A 19,235-nucleotide genomic window follows, 5' to 3' on the forward strand; every position below is an offset into this window, starting at 1 on the left:
TGTCACAGATCGATCAAAATCTTAGGGTTTGCGCCGCGATTGCCTGAGAGAGAATCGATCAAGGGAAATAATTATGTGAGCATGATGTATTGTAGTGGTTAATATCTATTCAAAATAGGCTCGTTGTCTCTATCTTCCCTTTACTAATGCCGTCCGATAAATCAGCAAGAGAGCACGGAAAATCGCAATGGTCAAAGACGACAACACCGTTATTGAGTTCGTCTCCTGTGGCTGTCTACTTACAGCTTCGTTTTTTGCTAATTGCAGGATATCAGGGAGTTCAACTCACTCGTAAACATGTCTGCCCCAGAGCTGCGCGAGTGGCTTCAAGGAGACCTGTCTAAAGCATCAGGTTGGCATAAATCCGACTCGAGCGACACTGAAACTATTGGTCATGAGAGGTTTGTCTTTTCTTCTACTCTAAACTGATCCGAGTACTTCGGTCAGCATAAACTAATTTGCATTCCATCAAAGTGGAAGAAAAATCGTGTCGATCCTAGAACACAACCCTGACAAAGATCCAAGTCAGTACGATAGCGATGACTTACAGCATATGCGACGGGTAGTCGCTTATTGCAAGAGGCACCTGGCCCAGGAGGAGACGGCGAAGCGAAATACGAATAGCAAAAGCTACAAAAGTCTGAAAAATTGGGGTCATGATCCATTGAAGACCTGAACGTCCATTGATCTTACAATATTTATGACGGTTAGTGTTCGAATCAACCTTGGAAGCCCCGCCACAAGTAATACAATTAAATGACTGTGTATATCTTCTAGTGGAAATCTTGTTACACCTCAACTGAATCAACCCGGAGGTGGAAAACAACCTGCGTTAACCGCATGGATCATTCGTACATTATATTTACGACCTTGAAGCTTATTCCTGATTTTCCGAGATGACATTTCTGGCCAGCTCTATATAGCCACAAAAAGTTCATTCAGTGTTGTTCCGTCACACTGCTGAATGTGTATCTATTGAAAGTCATGCCATTCTTTCACAACTCAACACTGCAAAGAAAAGCTCCATGATCAGTCTCGAGACGCAATCACACTTTCAAATTTGTTGACCCTTCGTCCGATGTGATAACCGTTGAGCGCTGGTGAGGGTCTTCTCCATAAATATGGAATTGGTCCTGGCTAAGATGAGTCCTACTCTTCCTAAGCCTTGGTACTTGAGTCAGTAGGCATTCTGAAGTAATGGCCGAGTAAACCTTGGAAGGAGATTAACGATTTTAACGAGATAACTCACTTCTCTCTCTTGTGCAAAAATCGTACGATAAACGTTGTAGTTATTAAGATGCAAGACATGGTAATCATCGTAATCCAGCCTTTATGATACTTTGGCGCATCCACCTGTTGCCAAACAATCAGGGGTAACCATGCTTGAAAGACGTATGCCATTTCGTTCATGGAGCCAACGGTAAGTGCTCGCTCTTCGTTGTCCTCGGTACAGATTTCATGTGCCCAGCTGCCAAGTTTAGTGTTGTCAGCTTATTTCGACTACTGTAATAGGCGCATGGAAGCTATAGATATACTCACGCCATACACAGCCCGCTTAGGCCGTAGCCAGCGCCGGAATAGATGTAACAGAACCACTTCCAGCCTCGGGGTATGTCCCAGGCAAGAAGAGAAGCGCCACATACAATGTTTGATATCTTGTTAAAGAAAGAATTAGCTTTATATTCATAACATTGACTGCAAAGGCACAATGTCGGATGTGTGTCCAGCGGTGATGGGTAAAGAACTTACAGCACCGAACAGGATAGGAGGCCACCGTCTACCCTTGAAGATAGTATCTGATGTCCCTGTATGTGTATTGGTAATTTAGTACGGATGCTAGACATGTGCACAAACAACGCGAAGTGGTAGTGCTTACAAGCGTATATAAGCGTTGTGATAACCTGAACAGCATATGGTGTTGTTGCGTATGCGTTGATTTGTGGGATGGTATATTTTGGATCTTTCGAATGCTTCAGCCATCTGTCGTTGTTCTGTTAGACACGACAGAGACATCCAAATTTGTCTGGCAAGACTCTTACTGTGCAAGAACCGGCTGGCCTCCGTTGCAGTTGTTAAAGGATCTGTAAATCCCGTCAGCAATAGTAATATTACCATTCAACGTCTTCAAAGCATACATGTACAACACTGTCAAGAAGTAAATATGCCATGAAGAGAATATTTTCTTGAACTTGGCCTTTGTATATGGCTGACGAGGCTCGCGGCCTTCTAGTTCCATTCGCCTCTGCGCTATGGCGACCTCCTAATATAGAAATGTTAATTATTGATCGGAAGCCATGTATACTGGTCACACCAGTGGACTCGCCTTTTTAGTCAAGTACCATGGGTTGCTAATCTCGGGCACATCGGGTAGGATGAAAAACCCCACCAAAGCAACAGGTAGGGAGATGACTCCGTCAATGATGAACAGCCTAGACACCCAAAAATCAATTTAGGTCTCCCATGTTCCTGGCTTGGGTTCATACCATTGCCAGCCTTTGAAACCTCCTCTGCCGCCGAGATGGTAAACGGCGGCCATCAGATAACCAGAAATCATAGAACCAAGGCCAGAACTAGTATGAAAGATACAAGATCTTTTTGCCAGTTCGTCTTTGCGATACCAGGAGCCGATTATATATTGCATGCCCGGATAAAATGTACTTTCAGCCAGACCTATTCACCGTGAGCTGTGTTTCATCGATCGTCAATGAATCTGCATACCGATGAAAAAGCGCATGACGTATATTTGGCGGGCACTACTGGCTCTCGACAGACCCATGGTCAAAACCGACCATATAACCTGCACGCTAATGTGAGTGGAAGGAAGCGTCAAAGGGCTGCAGATGGCATGCGTACCTCTGCTGTTGGAATCCAATAACGAGGCGGGATCCTAGTCAGGGCCATATTGGACGGAATCTGCCCTATGACATATCCGACGGTCCAGCAAGTGGTCATATAATTCAGTTGGTTTCCGTACAGACCGAGATCTTCTTGCCTATTGGGAGGATCGGGATATTAGAGTCTTACAATAGGTGTATGAACTTATTGTGACTTACATGCCGGACACGAAAGCATTATTGAGATTGATTTGGTCAAGATACTTAATGAAATAGCCTAAAACTTGTCAACCGAGCCCTCTATCTTTATTCTCGCCAACTCATTCGTGCTGTTAGGTTACTAACCTAAGGACGCAAACGTCAAGAGCGCGGTATCTAGCTTGAATAACAAGCGACGTTCTTCCGGTGACTTATCCAAGGTGTCCCAAACATAACTCGTCCACTTCCGCTTGGTCTCCTTTTGGACGACCGTGTCGGATAGTTCAGATGATATCCGCTCATTCTCAAAACCCACGGCGCCGGTCATCTTGATTCGCAAGCACAACGGTCAGACTGTTGCTTGGTTCAATGGCAAAAGAACCAGCGACCAGGGCAGAGGTCTAATATAATATGCAGAATTTTTATCGCGGAATAACCCCAGACATTCGGGGCTGATTGGACAAGATCGACCCCTGCTCCATGTCGATTGAAACAACAATAACAACACATAACTGGAGATGCATTCTATCATTGTGAGCTCTGCTTGCGAAATATGCGGCCAATCAGTTGGGGTGATACACGAGGCTATAAGTGCAAATCTCATCGGGAGCTTGAATGGCGTGACTTTTATACGAGTAGATAAGGCCGCGTGTAGAAATTATAAACCTATTAAATCTTCGAACATATGATAACGCGTATTCTTTTTGCTTGCTTATTTGAATGCTTGAACAATTCAAGCTTTGCATCTGTTGCAAATCACCAAAGACGGCTGACTGATGGCGTGATATGCATAGCAACGCCGTGTTATATCAGACTACCTGTTATTGTTCCTTCTACTGATCAGCAGACCCAAGCTCTCCACAATAGTAAGCTGGTTTATTGATGGTCATGATAACTGCCTTGTTACTTTACTCGCTGCAGGTATTCGAGAATGAAACGAAATATCAAAAAGATTTTATCCGCGCCAAGTTACTTGATAGCAGTATCGACTACCTAGTAATTCCAAACAGCTCCTCTATACGCTGCCTCTGTATCTCCTTGGCTTCATGCCATGTCTCCGTGTATCCCGCAATTGGAGGCAATCTAACTTTGTCTCGGAAGAAATTGATCCAGTCAAGCAATTCCTCAACATATCCCTCTTCTTCGCCTCTGAGACTGTGGAAATTGCGGCCCAGTCCTTTTTGGTCAACTTTAGCTCGATATTCTTCTCTCATGTTGGAACCCGACGGTAATCGAGCAATGCCGGCAAATACTTCTGCTAGAGCAATGGCCTGAAACTCAAACAAGGTGAACGTTGCTGTATAAAAAGGTACTCCAATAAAAGCCAATGTCGGATCAGGAATGTAGAAGATGTCTTTATGCAGGTTGTGTAGTTGTGTTCCATCCGTGACCAGGACCGTATCACTAGCATCTGTGGGAGCAGTATCATCCTCGTGGAGTCTCCGTAGAAACGGCAAAGTAAAATGATAGCCAGTACAAACTATGACATAGTCAACGTCATCAATCGTTGTACCTTGGTCGGTCGATTTGAGTTGCACTTTCACGGGCAGGTGACTTTCTGCTGTCAAAGGCTCTTCGATGCTCCTGCCACTTGCGAAATCGAAAGACGCAATCTCGGCCACTCGAGTGCCATTTTCAGGTAGCATTTTTTCTCCCAAGTCAAAGGGGCCGTTTCTTGTACTCTGGTAGATGGATTTGGCCACGGGTCCGAGCTCACGAGCAATATCGGTAGATGATACGCCTCCGCCGATAAGAAGCACATTCTGCATTGTTGAATTAGATCAACATATTAATGAACTTGTTGGGAAGACTCACCTTTCCAGCATAGCTATCAGGTCTTCGATAACCCTTTGAATGGAAAACCCTTGACGGCCATAACCTCTTGATATCTGCCAATCCCGGTATATCTGGGATGCGTGGCGCATGATAATGTCCAGAGGCGACCACCACTGCGTCAAAAAGCTGATTTGATATGAGTGTGCTGTATGAAACAAATATCCGAGCCATCAAATTCCAAGTGACTCACATCATCCTTATTTTGCTCTTTTACTTTTCCCACTTCGTCACCTGCTTCAAGCTCAGTCCATGAAACGCGCCATTTCAACTTTTCATTCACTTTTTCGATATTGGTTACTTTGGCCCCAAATAAAGTCACAGCGTGTACCCCCGATTTTCGCGATGTCTCGATAATGTATTCGTTCATCACTCTGTGAGACACGAAATCGGGCGTTTTGTCCGGCCATGCGTTCAACGTAACTCGCATAAGTGGCGTGGAAACATTATTACGTAGACCAACATAACATGGACTGTATATGAATATATAGTTAACTAGTGATTTTTACTAGATGGGAGGACTGTCATACCCAGGAGGCGCATGTTCGAGGACAATGCGATCGGTTTCTTGAATCTCTTCGTAATCTCCAGTCTTTTCTGCTTCCGAGGGCCTGATTGATGGATATATCGACTCGACAGGCTGTCTATCATCAAAAAGCCTGATCAAATATTGTTAGCAGCTAGGCTTTCCTAACACAGAGAGACCTTCCATTCATACCACACACCACCGACCTCCTTATTCCTTTCAAAAACAGTGACTTCTAAACCTGCATTCAGCAAATGTGCTGCTGTCACAACACCGCTTATTCCGGCACCTATCACAGCGACTCTATCAATCTGATTCAATGGTCCGGTCATTGTGGTGTGTCATCCGCAATGATAAGTTGAGTAATCTAGGGTTATCAATGGTGTCAAGTTCATCGGCCACCTATTTTACTATATACGATGAGAGTTCAGGCGAGCTTCTAGAAAGGATTCTTATGAGCATTATTCTCCACAAAATTCACCATGAGCCTCGAATATCTCGGACTATTTCATTCCAATTCGATCCGAATACCCGGTACAAATGTCACCTAATGTAGGCAATACGAGATCTTTTACTATCATGATTGTCACAAAATACGACGGGTAGGTATTGCTGCAGGTACTTCTAAGATAAGAAAATATGCGCTAGATGGCAAACTATTCATGATTCCATTTTAGTACGAAATCATGCCATTTCATACACCAATGTCAGTACAGTAAGTAGATTAACAAAGACTGAACGGATCAACAAATCAGCAGTATGGAATTGTCTATTGGAAGAATGTCATACGACTATGCAACAGTAAAAGCAATGTTGTAGTAGTATGTAAATTGGAATTCGAAAGACACGATTGTGCAATTGCGGTGGTTGATGAGATGATTGCCCTAACACTTCCCCTCTTTGATAGAGCCAGCAGCCAATCATCACAACTCTGGGAATTATTAATCTTGAAAGAACGATGTGATGGAATTGCGAATACTGAAGTACTTGACAGAGAGTAGATATCTGGTATATAATGAGACGGAATATCCATGGATCATTACTATATTTTTTTTTTTGTTTTATAATTACTTCTTACCTGGTAGTTTTCTGCATCGTTCATCCTTCATAGCTTAAAGTATCATCGCAAATGGCTCCAGCTCCAATCTCCCCATCCATCACCGACTTCGTCGTACAGACGAAGCAGGATAACCATGGACTAGAGATCCCTCCGGCAACGATTGCACGTCTTACCAAGGCCGGTATTGATTTATCAAAGGGATATCCATATAACCCCGCTAAACCACTGTATCTTGACGACGTGTATAAAATTCGTAATCAGCCTCGCGAATACGTGGAAGCGGGGAGCCGCGCCGACCCGGATAAGAAGGCATTGTTGGGCGCCGCCAAAGAAGTCATCCATCTCACACGCCATATTGGAACCGAGATTGTCGGATTGCAGCTTAAGGATTTGACAAATCAACAGCGAGATGAATTAGCCTTGCTCATTGCCGAACGCAGCGTTGTCTTTTTCAGAGACCAGGATCTATCTCCGCAGCAGCAGAAAGAATTAGGAGAACATTTTGGGGAGGTGGAAGTCCACGTACGTTGCTGCTTCCCCTGCGAGAGATACCAATGACCACGTATCTGATATTATCCAAAGCCGCAAGTAGGGCAAGTACCCGGTGTCCCTGGAGTGACAGTTCTCTGGCCCGCTCTTCAAGCTGTAGAACGCGAACCGAACTTCCGCAAAACTGGAGGGGCGTCCGCATGGCATACCGACCTCGTTCACGAAAATCAGCCTGCTGGTATCACGCATCTTCACAACGATACCATACCTAGCGTTGGTGGCGATACACTTTGGGCGAGCGGCTATTCTGCCTACGAGAAACTGTCTCCCTCGTTCCGAAAATTCATCGACGGTAAGACAGCAATTTATCGTTCTGCACATACATACCTGGATCGTAAAAATCCCGAGGCAGGGCCTCAATATATCGAGAGAGAGCACCCGCTGGTTCGCACGCATCCGGCGACTGGCTGGAGAGCGCTGTGGGTAAATCGTGCCATGACGGTAAGGATCGTGGGCCTTGACAAGGCAGAGAGCGACTTGATTCTGGGTTATCTGTATGATGTGTACGAGCGTAACCCGGATATTCAAGTGCGGTTCAAATGGAGTCCTAGAACTAGCGCATTGTGGGACAACCGGTATGTTGCTCGCTACATCACATAGGGAATTAGCTAGCTGACAGAGTAATAGCATAACAATCCACAATGCGAGCTGGGACTACGAGGGTCTCGAGCCGAGGCACGGCACGAGAGTGACCTCCTTGGCTGAGAAACCCTTCTTTGACCCCAAATCACCGACAAGGCGACAGGCTTTGGGATTACTTGGGCCTTCGGAGATCAAAGAGCTTCAAGAGCAGGCTTAGTAGGCTTATGTCTGCTAGCGAGTATGATTAATAGCATCAGGATAATTTCATACTATAATCAAGGCCGATAACTTGAATGAAAAAAAATTCATAGACCGAACTTTTATAGAAGTAAGTTGTCCATAAAGTAAGACGAGACGAATTGTGGAAAAATGAATGAGAAAAATAAAGTGCCGGAGCGGGAGTCGAACCCAGAATTTTTGAGAGGATATAGGTCATTATTGGGAAAGCCCCACTAGGGATGCAGTCAGTCTAACGAAGAACTCTCGAATTGCCTTTTACCATTCGAAACCGTGGATTGCTGCACTCATCCCTTGCTGAATCTTTGGAAATTTCTTGGCCTTTATTGCTTCTTTTTATCCATTGATTTTTTGTCTCTCTTGTTTTTTCTTTTCAAATAATTTTATTGCTCGTCTACGATGACTATTGATATGCTTTAGAAGACGTCGTGCACTTGTCAATGCATTAGACGGTCGAGGTTTCACTCCCGACCGCCGCTATGTATGATTTTTATCAGAGTAGTCGATGCATTCACATGACACCGCATTATCTCGAACTAAACCTCAAAAAAAAACCATCCCTTGTTGATAAACACCGAATTGCATAGGCGCAACGAAAAAATTTAATACCAGACATAGGAACACATGAATCTGCCTATTCTAAGCTATCCACCACAGAAGCCTAGTCCAGGCTGCTCCGCCCACTGATAGTCTAGACTCGCCAGACATTTTATTTTTTCAGTCGTCATTTTCATTCAATAGCAGACTCCGATGATTTATGAGCCAGGATTGGGGTTCATCTGAGAGAGATCAGTTAGTAGGAGAGTACTAGGACGTCCGGACAATGTCTCTCACCTTGCGCTTGCCGCCGGTCAATGTGACGTTGACGAATCGGCGGGTGTAGACCAATCGCTTGCGAGCACGGCCCTTGGGTTGCTTGGGCTATCCCATTTGTTAGTTGGTGATTCAGCAAATAAGTTGCGTAAAGGCCACAGTACCTTCTCTTGCTTGTCGACCTTGGGGGTGGCGGCCTTGACCTTACCGGCACGAGCCAAACTTCCCTATTATATGTCAGCGCCGTTGCCTTTCCAGGTGGTTGAAATGATATCCCAGTGGTTTCTCGCGAAGGCTCGTCATTCGTCTGGCGCGTACTGCAAAACTCGTTATAAGTGGTGTGGATGTTGTCGGGTAGCGATCGTAAAGCAGGATGGACCACGATTTTTCACCAGGGGTCGTGCGACTACAGTCATTCGGAAATTCCTGTTTCATTCGATCAAAAATTCTGTGACTGCGTCGAAGACTCGAATAGAGCGGTTTCATATAATATCCATGTACGAAACACACATTATCGGCGGTGGGATATCGAGCGACGAAAATGGGGATGGCGCAAGTTTTGCAGTGAACTCATAGATATCGCAGACGGCCCATCACGAGAAATACCGGTCGCTGGGCATGGCATAAATCATAGACTAGAAGCAACTTACGTGAACTTTACCCATGTTGAGATGCTGAGGATGGAGACAAGTACAGCGAGATGGAAAAGTCGAGTCTGGTGATGGGAGAGAAGAAGTGTCGAATCGTACACTGGCTGAGGGTGGGCTTAGCGAGGGCGAGGGCTGAATTTCGGTTTGTGTGGGAAGAAGTCACGGGACTGCCGGAACAATGTATTGCCGTTACCGAGATATCGCCACGCCATCTAGTCTTGACTCAGGCTCTCTCGATGTGACTCACTCTAGATAATTCTGTGCTTTTTGAGGTTGATACTGTATTATCCCACCTCTCTGGAGGCTTCTTCGATGGCCCTGGAGGGGCCGGTTGGCTGTATACATGCTCTGTGCTAAGCGAGCCCTGGACATCTTTTCTATTCGGTGGCCATAACAACGATATTGCTACTGAGTACATCTGGTCAATAATACCCATTCTATTCCTGTCAATTAAGCTTCTCGTCAGATCAATAAAATTGCTGATCTTTCAGCTCCTGCTCATTCTTGTTCTCATTTAATCAGTTCGCCCCCATAGCCTTGGCTTAGTCATGACATCCCACCAATCAGGGACTGGTATCTTTTGGGCTTCACTTCGTCTCAATCGGGAAAGGTGTTCGAGGTTCGCCCTGTTGACCAATCAGATGCAACAGAGCATGATACTGTCGTCTTAATTGTTGAACCTAACTGGGAAATCGAATATGGTGAAAGCACGGATTTTCGGGAGTCTCGTTTCATTGTGATGCTTGTTCTCGTGGTCAAGATGATCTGTAGCTGACTTGTATCTATATAAGGCAGCTTCTTTTCGAGCTGATAAATGCGAATGCACCTCCCCAAAAGCTTCAACAGGCCGATTACAGATAGCTCCTGCAGATTGACTGCCACCAGAAAAGAAGATTGCAGAAGCAATAGTCATTATGCTACCCACCAACGCAGACAAAGCGATTGACCTGGCAGAGCTCGTCATCTATAGTATCCTTTTCATTCCCACAGTATACTGCCTGTCGGCCATGGGCTGCAAGGACTACTAGGATGGTCCTACATTGTCATTTATTGTACAATCCCCTGATAGCCGCTGGTCTCAAATACAAGAGCGATCAAGACCATAACCTTTCCTCAGGAGCCTTGATTGTTGATAATATTGGCTTATCACCACTGCTGCTTGGAGCGGCTGGTATCCTCCACGAAGCGTAAGCCTTTCCTTGATTTGTTTGTGTTTTTGTTGCCTATCAAGCTCTTTAGACTGACAACCGAGTATTTTCCAGTCGATACGCTCGTCACGCCATCAGAAATCACAAGGTTGAATGGCTAGTCGTGTTGCAATATCATATGCTCGTCTCAGCTGGTCTAGCCCTCATTGCAGTCTCCATCTCAAACCTCGTCAAGCCCGATTCGTCCGGTTCAGGATTAGGGCTTCTTAAAGGAGGGTTCGCTGTACTATTCATCAGCTGGGTGATTCTATTCCTTGCTACAGTGTTCTCTATGCAGCGCCCGGCTTCTTTCAATCAACTCGCAAACGACGAGTCCTTCCGCAATGGGGCTCTGGTGCTAATCTCGTTCCTACCGTATAACTTCGAGCTGAGACTAACCATCATCTTTGCAGTTGCTCAATGCCGCCCTCCTCTCCCTACCCATGACCCTCTTGAGAGCAGTCTATGGCGCCATCAATCTTTTCGGTTCAGGGAAGTCTGTCGACACGGCTGCTTTTTCGTCTAATATTCCCGCCGATGTCTGCATGAGTTTGATACCCCCAATGCTAGCTACTTTTGCCTTTGTCGGTGTTGGATTGATAACACCTCGTTCCTGAATCCCGAGCTACCACGGGCTATCATGCCAAATGAAGTAAGAGTTGCGCCCGGCATCACGTGTTTCTGAATATGGTTTTATTTATATGATCTTGTATTCTCCTTCAGCTGAATATCATCATGATCGTGTCAGGCATTTTTATGATTTCTACTTAGGTGAAGAGAAGATGAATGGCAAGACGTACAGCATTTGTACACCCAAATTATATTCCATAACAATCTTGGACAATAGCATGCGATAAATCTTCAATTCTCGAAAGTCCGTCGGTAATTAATAGCATGTAGAGTTTGAGATAGGGAAGGAACCATATGATAGAGAGCGGTATGCCCGGGTGCATCCGAATACCATTCGATAAGGAGAGTAAGGAGGGGTTACCCAAGCAATGTGCCACCCCACCCTAGATCTTAAGATCAAGTCAGTTCAACGTTATTCTTGACGTTACTTCAACATCCTCTGTTATAGCTAAATCAAATAGGAGAGTGCAATGGATCTCACGCCAGTCAAACCAGATAATTATTTTGATCTTGGGTCTTACCATCGTCCTGTCACGACAGATTCAGAAAGCGCTCAAATATGGTTCAATCGTGGTCTCATATGGACATTTGGCTTCAATCACGAGGAAGCTGTGACCTGTTTCAAAAATGCTATAAGGGATGACCCAAAGTGTGCCATCGCATACTGGGGATTGGCATATGCTATTGGCCCGAATTACAACAAGCCGTGGGATACGTTCGACGGAAAGGATCTTCACACATCCCTAAGAGAAGCTCACAGAGCGGCTATACATGCCAAAAATGTAGCGGTGGATTCTGTGACATCCGCTGAAAGGGCTCTTATTGACGCTATCACACATCGTTACCCGACAGAAACCATTGAGAATATTGAAAATGAAAGAAACGAACGTATCTTCGCGGGTTGGAATCTTGGTTACGCCGAAAGCATGGGCATTGCCTACCGGAATCACACGGATGATCTCGACATTGCTGCGCTGTATGCAGATGCGCTCATGAACCTGACACCTTGGAAGCTATGGGACTTGAAGACTGGACAGCCTAACCCTGGTTCGCGCGCACCTGAAGTTAAAAGGGTCTTGGAACATGCCATCTCCTTGGACGGGGACTTGCAACATCCCGGGATCCTACATATGTATATCCATCTCATGGAAATGTCTACAACACCGGAGAGAGCATTAGTAATTGCGGATCACCTTCGCGGCCTTGTACCCGATGCTGGACACCTCAATCACATGCCCAGTCATCTAGATATACTGTGTGGTGATTATCGTCAAGCAGTCCAGTCGAATACCCGGGCCATTCAAGCTGATGAGAAATATTTTGCTACTACTGGTTCACTCCGGTTCTATACCGTTTACAGAGTGCATGATTTCCATTTTCGTCTGTATGCGGCTATGTTTGCCGGACAATCTCGAGTTGCACTGGATACGGTAGAGGAACTGGAACGTAGTATTCCCGAACAGTTACTACGAGTCGAGTCACCCCCAATGGCAGACTGGTTAGAAGGATTTATGGCCATGCGTGTTCACGCCCTTATCAGGTTTGGGCGTTGGGAAGAGATACTCACACTAAAACTACCCATTGACCAAACGTTGTACACCGTGACAACCACAATGCTACACTACGCCAAGGGTGTCGCAAATGCTGCCTTGGGCAATGTCCACGACGCAGAAAGAGAACGCGAATTATTCAAACAATCTCTGATGCATGTACAACCTTCCAGGATGTTATTCAATAATTCCTGTCTTCACATACTACAAGTTGCTGATGCGATGCTTAACGGAGAAATAGAGTACAGAAAGAACAACTTCGACCAAGCTTTCGCACATCTACGTGATGCAATTAAATTAGACCAGGAGCTTCCTTATGACGAGCCATGGGGTTGGATGCAACCACCTAGACATGCGTACGGCGCGTTACTGTTAGAACAAGGCCACTTTGAGGAGGCGTTGGATGTTTATACTACCGACCTTGGTTTCAATGATGTATTACCACGGGCGATGCAGCATCCGAACAATGTGTGGTCTCTTCACGGCCTAGTTGAATGCCTCATTACCCTGGAGAGAGATGACGAGGCGAGATTGCTTAAGAAACAGCTTGACTTGGCAGTTGCAGTGGCTGATGTACCTATCAAATCATCGTGTTTTTGCCGACGTCAGACTAAAGCTAGTCTAACAGAATGCCACTGAGGATTTCAATTTGATAAGTGCCAGAATTTAGCTAGACATGGGTAAAAGTACGAAATCCACACCCTTTTCACAGGAAAACATCATAACGTGAGATATGACCCAGTTACTCCACGACTTCAAATAGCTAGAATAGAGTGTCCCTAACCTTTTCACATGCCGAGTAACAATGAAAGATGTATCTACATGAGGGCGAAAGAATGAACAAATGTCGACTTGAGGTGCCTGTTGTGCTATGCTCATGTACGTAGCGTGACTCTTAGGGCTTTGTTGTGCATGTGACTTACTTGTATAGTGTCGACCAGCTCGGTTTCAATACGTTAAGACGATAGTGAAGCCAGAAAAATCCTCCTGCTTTCTGTATTAGTAGTTTCCAGACGACGAGTCTGATAATAATCCAAGAACCTCTCTATATTACTTGTTTACTATTGCATGGGATTGTCCGGAATCTGGAGCACCCGTACCTAGTTAGATAGAGGTCTATTTATCCGAGGGATCTGCACTCCAAGAAGGATCCCCGGATTTCCTCCATCTTCACGGTTAATGTACCTAGGTTGGGAAATGCACTACTATTAGTGGATACCTAGTTCCGGCCATACAAACCTTGGGGAGTGATCTGTTCCTACGAATCCATAAATAAATACACGTTGCTGGACCATCCACATTCTTCTGCCCAATTATGGGGGATCTGATTTTTCCACGGCTATTTGTTTCGCTTGACTCGTCTCGACAAAGGCCCGATGAGGGGAACTTTTGGAACAAGAAATTTACCACGAGGAATTACAATTATCCTTCCTTCAAATCTCTGAATAAGCCCGACTCTACGCGAAAGTTTGAAATACAAAAGAGGCAGATGATCAGCTCCTTCTCATACTGCTTGAATTGAGGTTACCTGTCCGTGCTGTCCTACAGGCTTGGCTGAAACAAGACCCTATTAGTAGGCGACCAGTTATGGGGATCTGACGATGTTGCTTCCAGTTTGAGAACATGCTTGCCAGGCATCCAAATACCACAAATAACAATGCTTTCCATGGTTCAACTCCTGTGAGCAAACCTCTTTTTAGATTTTGTCTATCTTCATTAGGGTAACGTACCAGTTACATTTAAGCTTACCGGTTTCAGACCCGAGTATCTAGAATAAAGATCCTCGTCAGTAACTAAGTACAAGGTCAGATACGAGAAAATGCGGGGTTTATATTCCCCAGTTGTCTCTATAACTTCAGAGTCTCTGTCTAGCGGTGGGATAGGTATAATCCGATACTCCCCGAAAAGGCGACAAGTTTTGAAAACATGAACGACATCTGGACTACATTATTTAGCCGAAATCATGAGCATCGGCAGATGGGATGCAAAGATGTGCCATTAGAAGCTAAAACAGAGCACAATGAACTCATCTTGCCTCTGCTTCTTATGAGGATATAAGTAGCATGAGATATACGCTCTTACAAGTTCCGAATTTTCATTCAAACTTTGTGAAGACTCAAGAAAGACTCTGATGTAGCCGTTTAAAGTCCTTGTCTCCATATAGTTCACCAATTCTTTCCATCATTATGATCTCAATAAGCATTGTGGGAGCTCTGCTCCTTCAACTCTCAATGACTGTGATGGGCGAGCAGTCATCACCGAGCAGTGTCTCTTCTGGATGCGGAAAGACATTGACACTGCATAGCGGTACATATACGACCACTGTCAATGGACAACAACGCCAGTACACACTGACGCTCCCCCAGGGCTACAATCCCAGTGAGCCCTACAAGTTGATATTTGGATACCACTGGCTTGGTGGGACAATGCAGGATGTCGTCAGCGGATCATATTACGGCATACAACCGCTTGCCGGAAACAGTGCCGTATTTGTGGCTCCTCAGGGCTTAAACAATGGGTGGGGAAACTCAGGAGGTGAAGATATAACATTCACTGACCAGATGTTGTCGACTCTCGAAGATGCTCTATGCATTGACAAAACCCAAGTCTATTCTATGGGCTGGAGTTACGGCGGTGCTATGTCTTATGCACTAGCATGTGCACGTCCTAATGTCTTCCGCGCTGTTGCTGTCATGTCCGGGGCAAATCTCAGCGGCTGCAGCCCGGGCACACAGCCTGTTGCGTATTATGCGCAGCACGGTGTCAGTGATAGTGTCCTACCTTTCACTTTAGGCGAACAGATAAGAGACACATTTGTCAAGGACAATGCCTGTACCGCAACAAATCCTCCTGCGCCTGCTGCTGGCAGTGGCACCCATATCAAAACAGAGTATTCAGGGTGCTCATCAGGCCACCCAGTGTGGTGGGTGGCATTCGACGGGCCCCATGAACCTCTGGCGACAGATGCTGGCGCAAGTTCTTCTTGGACTCCAGGACAGATATGGAGTTTTTTCTCGCAATTCAGTTAGTTATTGATTATTATAGGCCTCTTCAAATACGCCAGCGAAATCTTCAAGGAAGTTTTGATGGGAGTCGAAAGGATGGAGAACCTCGGAATACTGGCTATTTGGTCTTTAAATACTTTGTACCTATAGCACAAATTCGACAAAATTGGTTAATTTCGAGAGCTATTATGTAGTAGGAATGAATATTTAGTAAGAGATCTGGTTTTGTTAAATAGCAAACAGGTAACTACACCATCGACAAACCACTCCTGTCGGATTCGTCTGTGATAACTATTAAAATCTCTGAAAAGGAACTATTGCATACTCTAAGTATCTCATTTAAGCCCTAGTCCTATCCGAGTAACTGTGAACAAGTTTCAACTGCCTACTGGCTGTTGAAATAGGACTTACGTCCCTAGGTTGGATTATGATGATAGATATCTGAAAAATGGATTTTAGCGATCAGATTTAAAAGCTATGAGCTTAATAACTATACTGAATCCCCGGTCTATTACTCTGTGGTCAAAACTGCCACACTAAGATTTGGTAGAGTAAATTGGAACACTCCCTCGCTTTTAGCTACTACCGAGGAGACATTGGTTTGCACTACCTCTGGACCTCCTGGATAGTTTGAGGCATTGGGATCTTGGGATGATAGAACAGTCAACGTCGCAGATTTTGCTCTGCTTCCACTGAACGTGACAGCAACAGACATGTCACCTGTGCTGTTGTAAACGGCGGCTTTGAACAAGTAAGATTCCGGCTTATCACCTTGTCCTGCAACCCAATATATGGGACCGATGCCACCTTCACTAGAGGTTGTAGGTAGGTTGTGAGCAATTCTATTTCGTGAAAGAAGCTGTTCCATTTAGTGTCCACCATTTTTCTATCGGTTGCTTTGTTCATGTTCTAGTACTTGGAGAGAGGACATACCTTTATTACATGCCAGCTTGTAGAGAGACTAGTGTGTGACGAGTCTGCATCAAAAGCTATGAGAGTCGGAGACCAAGCCCAGCTGTTGATGTTCCGAAAAGTAGGTGCCTGCACTTCGATCAGTCAAGTCCTACTCGATAACCGCAGCTGCAAGATAGGCCTTTACATAGCTGGCTCCTATAATCTTGGGCGAATTCCTCTCTTCCCCAATAAGAAAAACAGCCTCCGCTACAGATCCAATCCACCACGGGTACAAAGGAAAAGGGCTACCCCAGGCCACAGAATTTGACGGGTTATTCGGATACACAGTGGCAACCTCTCCTGTTTAATGCATCAATACTATTTTGAGACCAATTGCCAATTCTCTGAATCAATTACTCACCATTCAAAGTCCTATTATCGATAGGAAACTGGTCAAAGTAGCTGAATTGAGAAACGAACCCGTCAGGAGTCGTATATTGATGATAGTCACTTGCGGCACGTTGGGGGGACGGCATCCCGGTCAAGGATTCCATTACAGTGATATCCGGATATTTCGCTGTTATAGCATCGAAATACGCTTTGAACCGGTAAGCAATGTATGTATCCAAACCACCATAAAGGTTGTCCTCATTTCCAATCTCAACATAGTTTATCTTCCATGGCTTTGGATAACCAAGTGATGCTCGCCAGCTACCATAAGTAGTTTCAACAGATCCCATCAAAAATTCAAGTTGGTTGAGAGTATCCTCAATATAAGGTTGTAGGTCAGCTTCATTTATCACTTCACCTGAAAGGTAATGACCGTCCCAAACAGCGAGGACTTGAAATTAATCTGTTAGAAATATTCATGTCGAATCAACAAGTAAAGCGATTTTGGTATTACCCACTTGGTTCCAGCCCAAGATCATCACACCAATTCATGTATTCAATCAAACCAATGCCGTTGCTTTCCTCGTAACCCCAGGCACTAGGCCTGCTCATTCTGTCTTTTAGTGGGCCTACCGTCTCGTTCCATTTGTACCAGTAGGGAGATAGGAGTCCTTCGATATCGCTACCACCAGGAAAGCGAAGAAATTTCTAACTCACTCATTCAGTACTCCAGGGAGAGAAAATTCTGAAATAAATCGATCTTACCGCGTCAAGCTCAGATAGAGCCTCCACCAAATCAATCCTTAGACCATTCGGACGATTATTCCATGTCGGCGGAAATAGACTGATCAAGTTGAAGTCAAGGGATTCGTCTTTCAAGTCCTGCGAAACACATGAGATAATCACACAATCTGCAGTTGGAATGTCATCTACCTTGGTGTCAAACGTTATAGACAGAGTATTGTTGGTGTCTGATGCTTGTCGTGTAGGTCTTAGGTTGTACCTATGTTCAGTCCAATCATGAACTCCACAACGCGCTTTAACTCTAGCTGTGGCGAGAACGTCACCAGTGGTTATAGATTGAAGCGAAACTGAAAAGTCTCCATCATAATCGCCTTTAACGTAGAAGGAACCAGCGTAGTTATGTGGTTTGACCTCGATTCCCCACCAGCCTGTATTGGCGAAGCCAATTATCCCATTCTGGACTCCTTTCGCGACGTTAAGCGAACTCGGCATTGACGAAGATAAGGGGTTACTGAGATTTTTGAGGCTTAATACTGCGCCGTTCACCGGTTCATAGCCGTCTAGATTGGCGGGATATACAGTGCTACCCTGAAATGCTCGGTTGCGAATGAGCTCAGCGTATAGGCCACCATCCCCAGCATGGTTTATATCCTTTGTATGATATTAGCAAAAGTTTGACCTTTTTCAGAAAGACCAGAAATCTGGCATTTGATTCACCTCGAACATGAGTCCATATTGGAGCGGACTAGTATCGTTGCCTCCTTCAGGCAAGACGTAGATGTTGATGGCATCTACGCAAGAGAAAAGCAGAACCCCAACAATTAAAAGTAATGACTGCATGGTGGCATATAACGTCGCTGCAATTTGTAAATTTCAATTAGACACATTCTCCGACATGATGGGACACTGACATCTGACTGGGAAGTGCAGCCATACGCGGAAACTACCTACCTAAGGTAATAACATTTAAAGCTTTGAAAATAACATTGCGACCAATTGAATAGACAATATCAATGTGGGTTTATATACTTCCAAGGTGGATGATGAGTATAAAATCGCATGGACCGAATTAGCCTGGGTTCGTCATTCGACGCAAGGCAATTAGCCGGACTAGTAACAGAAAATAAATTAGAACATTATATTACAGAAATCAAGAGAGGCTTAAGATATTCCAATGTTCAACCGCCGGCTAAAAGCAATGCTATGTGTAGCCAATACAAGAGTAATCTAGTATATCTGATTCTCCGGCATTCAAATGTCCGCTGTTAGGGTTAGAAAATAGGCATGAACCTGAATATGCAACCTACGTGTCACTCCAGTACATGATAATATTTTTGGCCTTCCGCATTTGGTACTCTGAATGGAAATTATTGCATTATCTAGGATGTTGTTGGAAATGAATATTTGACAATCAACCACTGGCGTATTTTGGCTAATATCGTTACATATGGTTACGCTTACGGCTTACCCCACAAGCACTAGACAACTACTCATAGGAAGAATGTCGATCAGGTAAGTATTCAATCTCGTGATCAGTGCTCGAATTGGCTTAT

The 19,235-nt window shown here is 44.9% G+C and overlaps 9 protein-coding genes across 9 annotated transcripts; 5 read left to right on the forward strand and 4 right to left on the reverse strand.

Annotated features, from left to right (window-relative positions):
• Positions 1-297: 297 nt before the first annotated feature.
• On the forward strand, positions 298-939 carry TSTA_051110 (uncharacterized protein; the record flags this gene model as incomplete). Its single annotated transcript, XM_002485581.1, has 3 exons — positions 298-401; positions 475-706; positions 778-939. The coding sequence occupies 2 exons, from the start codon at positions 298-300 to the stop codon at positions 674-676; spliced, it is 306 nt and encodes a 101-aa protein (XP_002485626.1). The 3' UTR covers positions 677-706; positions 778-939.
• A 306-nt stretch (positions 940-1,245) lies between these two features.
• On the reverse strand, positions 1,246-3,360 carry TSTA_051120 (MFS transporter Liz1/Seo1, putative; the record flags this gene model as incomplete). The annotated part of the gene is made up of 12 exons (XM_002485582.1): positions 1,246-1,468; positions 1,540-1,655; positions 1,750-1,805; positions 1,877-1,980; positions 2,040-2,081; positions 2,136-2,260; positions 2,324-2,429; positions 2,484-2,670; positions 2,719-2,797; positions 2,854-2,992; positions 3,054-3,111; positions 3,180-3,360. The coding sequence occupies 12 exons, from the start codon at positions 3,358-3,360 to the stop codon at positions 1,246-1,248; spliced, it is 1,416 nt and encodes a 471-aa protein (XP_002485627.1).
• Positions 3,361-4,021: 661 nt separating this feature from the next.
• On the reverse strand, positions 4,022-5,728 carry TSTA_051130 (FAD dependent oxidoreductase, putative; the record flags this gene model as incomplete). The annotated part of the gene is made up of 5 exons (XM_002485583.1): positions 5,584-5,728; positions 5,396-5,524; positions 5,059-5,338; positions 4,848-4,994; positions 4,022-4,795 (listed from the first exon to the last, which is right to left on the reverse strand). Exons 1-5 carry the CDS (start codon positions 5,721-5,723, stop codon positions 4,022-4,024), a joined length of 1,470 nt encoding a protein of 489 aa, XP_002485628.1. The 5' UTR covers positions 5,724-5,728.
• Positions 5,729-6,404: 676 nt separating this feature from the next.
• On the forward strand, positions 6,405-7,895 carry TSTA_051140 (alpha-ketoglutarate-dependent taurine dioxygenase). Its single transcript, XM_002485584.1, has 3 exons — positions 6,405-6,973; positions 7,034-7,575; positions 7,628-7,895. Exons 1-3 carry the CDS (start codon positions 6,521-6,523, stop codon positions 7,797-7,799), a joined length of 1,167 nt encoding a protein of 388 aa, XP_002485629.1. The 5' UTR covers positions 6,405-6,520; the 3' UTR covers positions 7,800-7,895.
• A 679-nt stretch (positions 7,896-8,574) lies between these two features.
• On the reverse strand, positions 8,575-9,067 carry TSTA_051150 (ribosomal S30/ubiquitin fusion; the record flags this gene model as incomplete). Its single annotated transcript, XM_002485585.1, has 4 exons — positions 8,575-8,598; positions 8,654-8,740; positions 8,797-8,859; positions 8,951-9,067. The coding sequence occupies 4 exons, from the start codon at positions 9,065-9,067 to the stop codon at positions 8,575-8,577; spliced, it is 291 nt and encodes a 96-aa protein (XP_002485630.1).
• A 1,244-nt stretch (positions 9,068-10,311) lies between these two features.
• TSTA_051160 (uncharacterized protein) lies at positions 10,312-11,284 on the forward strand (the record flags this gene model as incomplete). The annotated part of the gene is made up of 3 exons (XM_002485586.1): positions 10,312-10,469; positions 10,545-10,824; positions 10,883-11,284. The coding sequence occupies 3 exons, from the start codon at positions 10,312-10,314 to the stop codon at positions 11,084-11,086; spliced, it is 642 nt and encodes a 213-aa protein (XP_002485631.1). The 3' UTR covers positions 11,087-11,284.
• A 285-nt stretch (positions 11,285-11,569) lies between these two features.
• Positions 11,570-13,319, forward strand: TSTA_051170 (TPR domain protein; the record flags this gene model as incomplete). The annotated part of the gene is made up of 2 exons (XM_002485587.1): positions 11,570-13,222; positions 13,278-13,319. The coding sequence occupies 2 exons, from the start codon at positions 11,570-11,572 to the stop codon at positions 13,317-13,319; spliced, it is 1,695 nt and encodes a 564-aa protein (XP_002485632.1).
• A 1,561-nt stretch (positions 13,320-14,880) lies between these two features.
• Positions 14,881-15,804, forward strand: TSTA_051180 (esterase, putative; the record flags this gene model as incomplete). The annotated part of the gene is made up of 2 exons (XM_002485588.1): positions 14,881-15,673; positions 15,695-15,804. 2 exons carry the CDS (start codon positions 14,881-14,883, stop codon positions 15,802-15,804), a joined length of 903 nt encoding a protein of 300 aa, XP_002485633.1.
• Positions 15,805-16,165: 361 nt separating this feature from the next.
• TSTA_051190 (alpha-L-arabinofuranosidase A) lies at positions 16,166-18,522 on the reverse strand (the record flags this gene model as incomplete). The annotated part of the gene is made up of 8 exons (XM_002485589.1): positions 16,166-16,513; positions 16,588-16,695; positions 16,754-16,908; positions 16,970-17,389; positions 17,457-17,646; positions 17,704-17,820; positions 17,872-18,333; positions 18,400-18,522. The coding sequence occupies 8 exons, from the start codon at positions 18,520-18,522 to the stop codon at positions 16,166-16,168; spliced, it is 1,923 nt and encodes a 640-aa protein (XP_002485634.1).
• Positions 18,523-19,235: the final 713 nt, after the last annotated feature.

The sequence above is a fragment of the Talaromyces stipitatus genome, genomic scaffold, assembly GCF_000003125.1.
Source record: "Talaromyces stipitatus ATCC 10500 scf_1105507295515 genomic scaffold, whole genome shotgun sequence".
Classification (NCBI taxonomy): domain Eukaryota; kingdom Fungi; phylum Ascomycota; class Eurotiomycetes; order Eurotiales; family Trichocomaceae; genus Talaromyces; species Talaromyces stipitatus.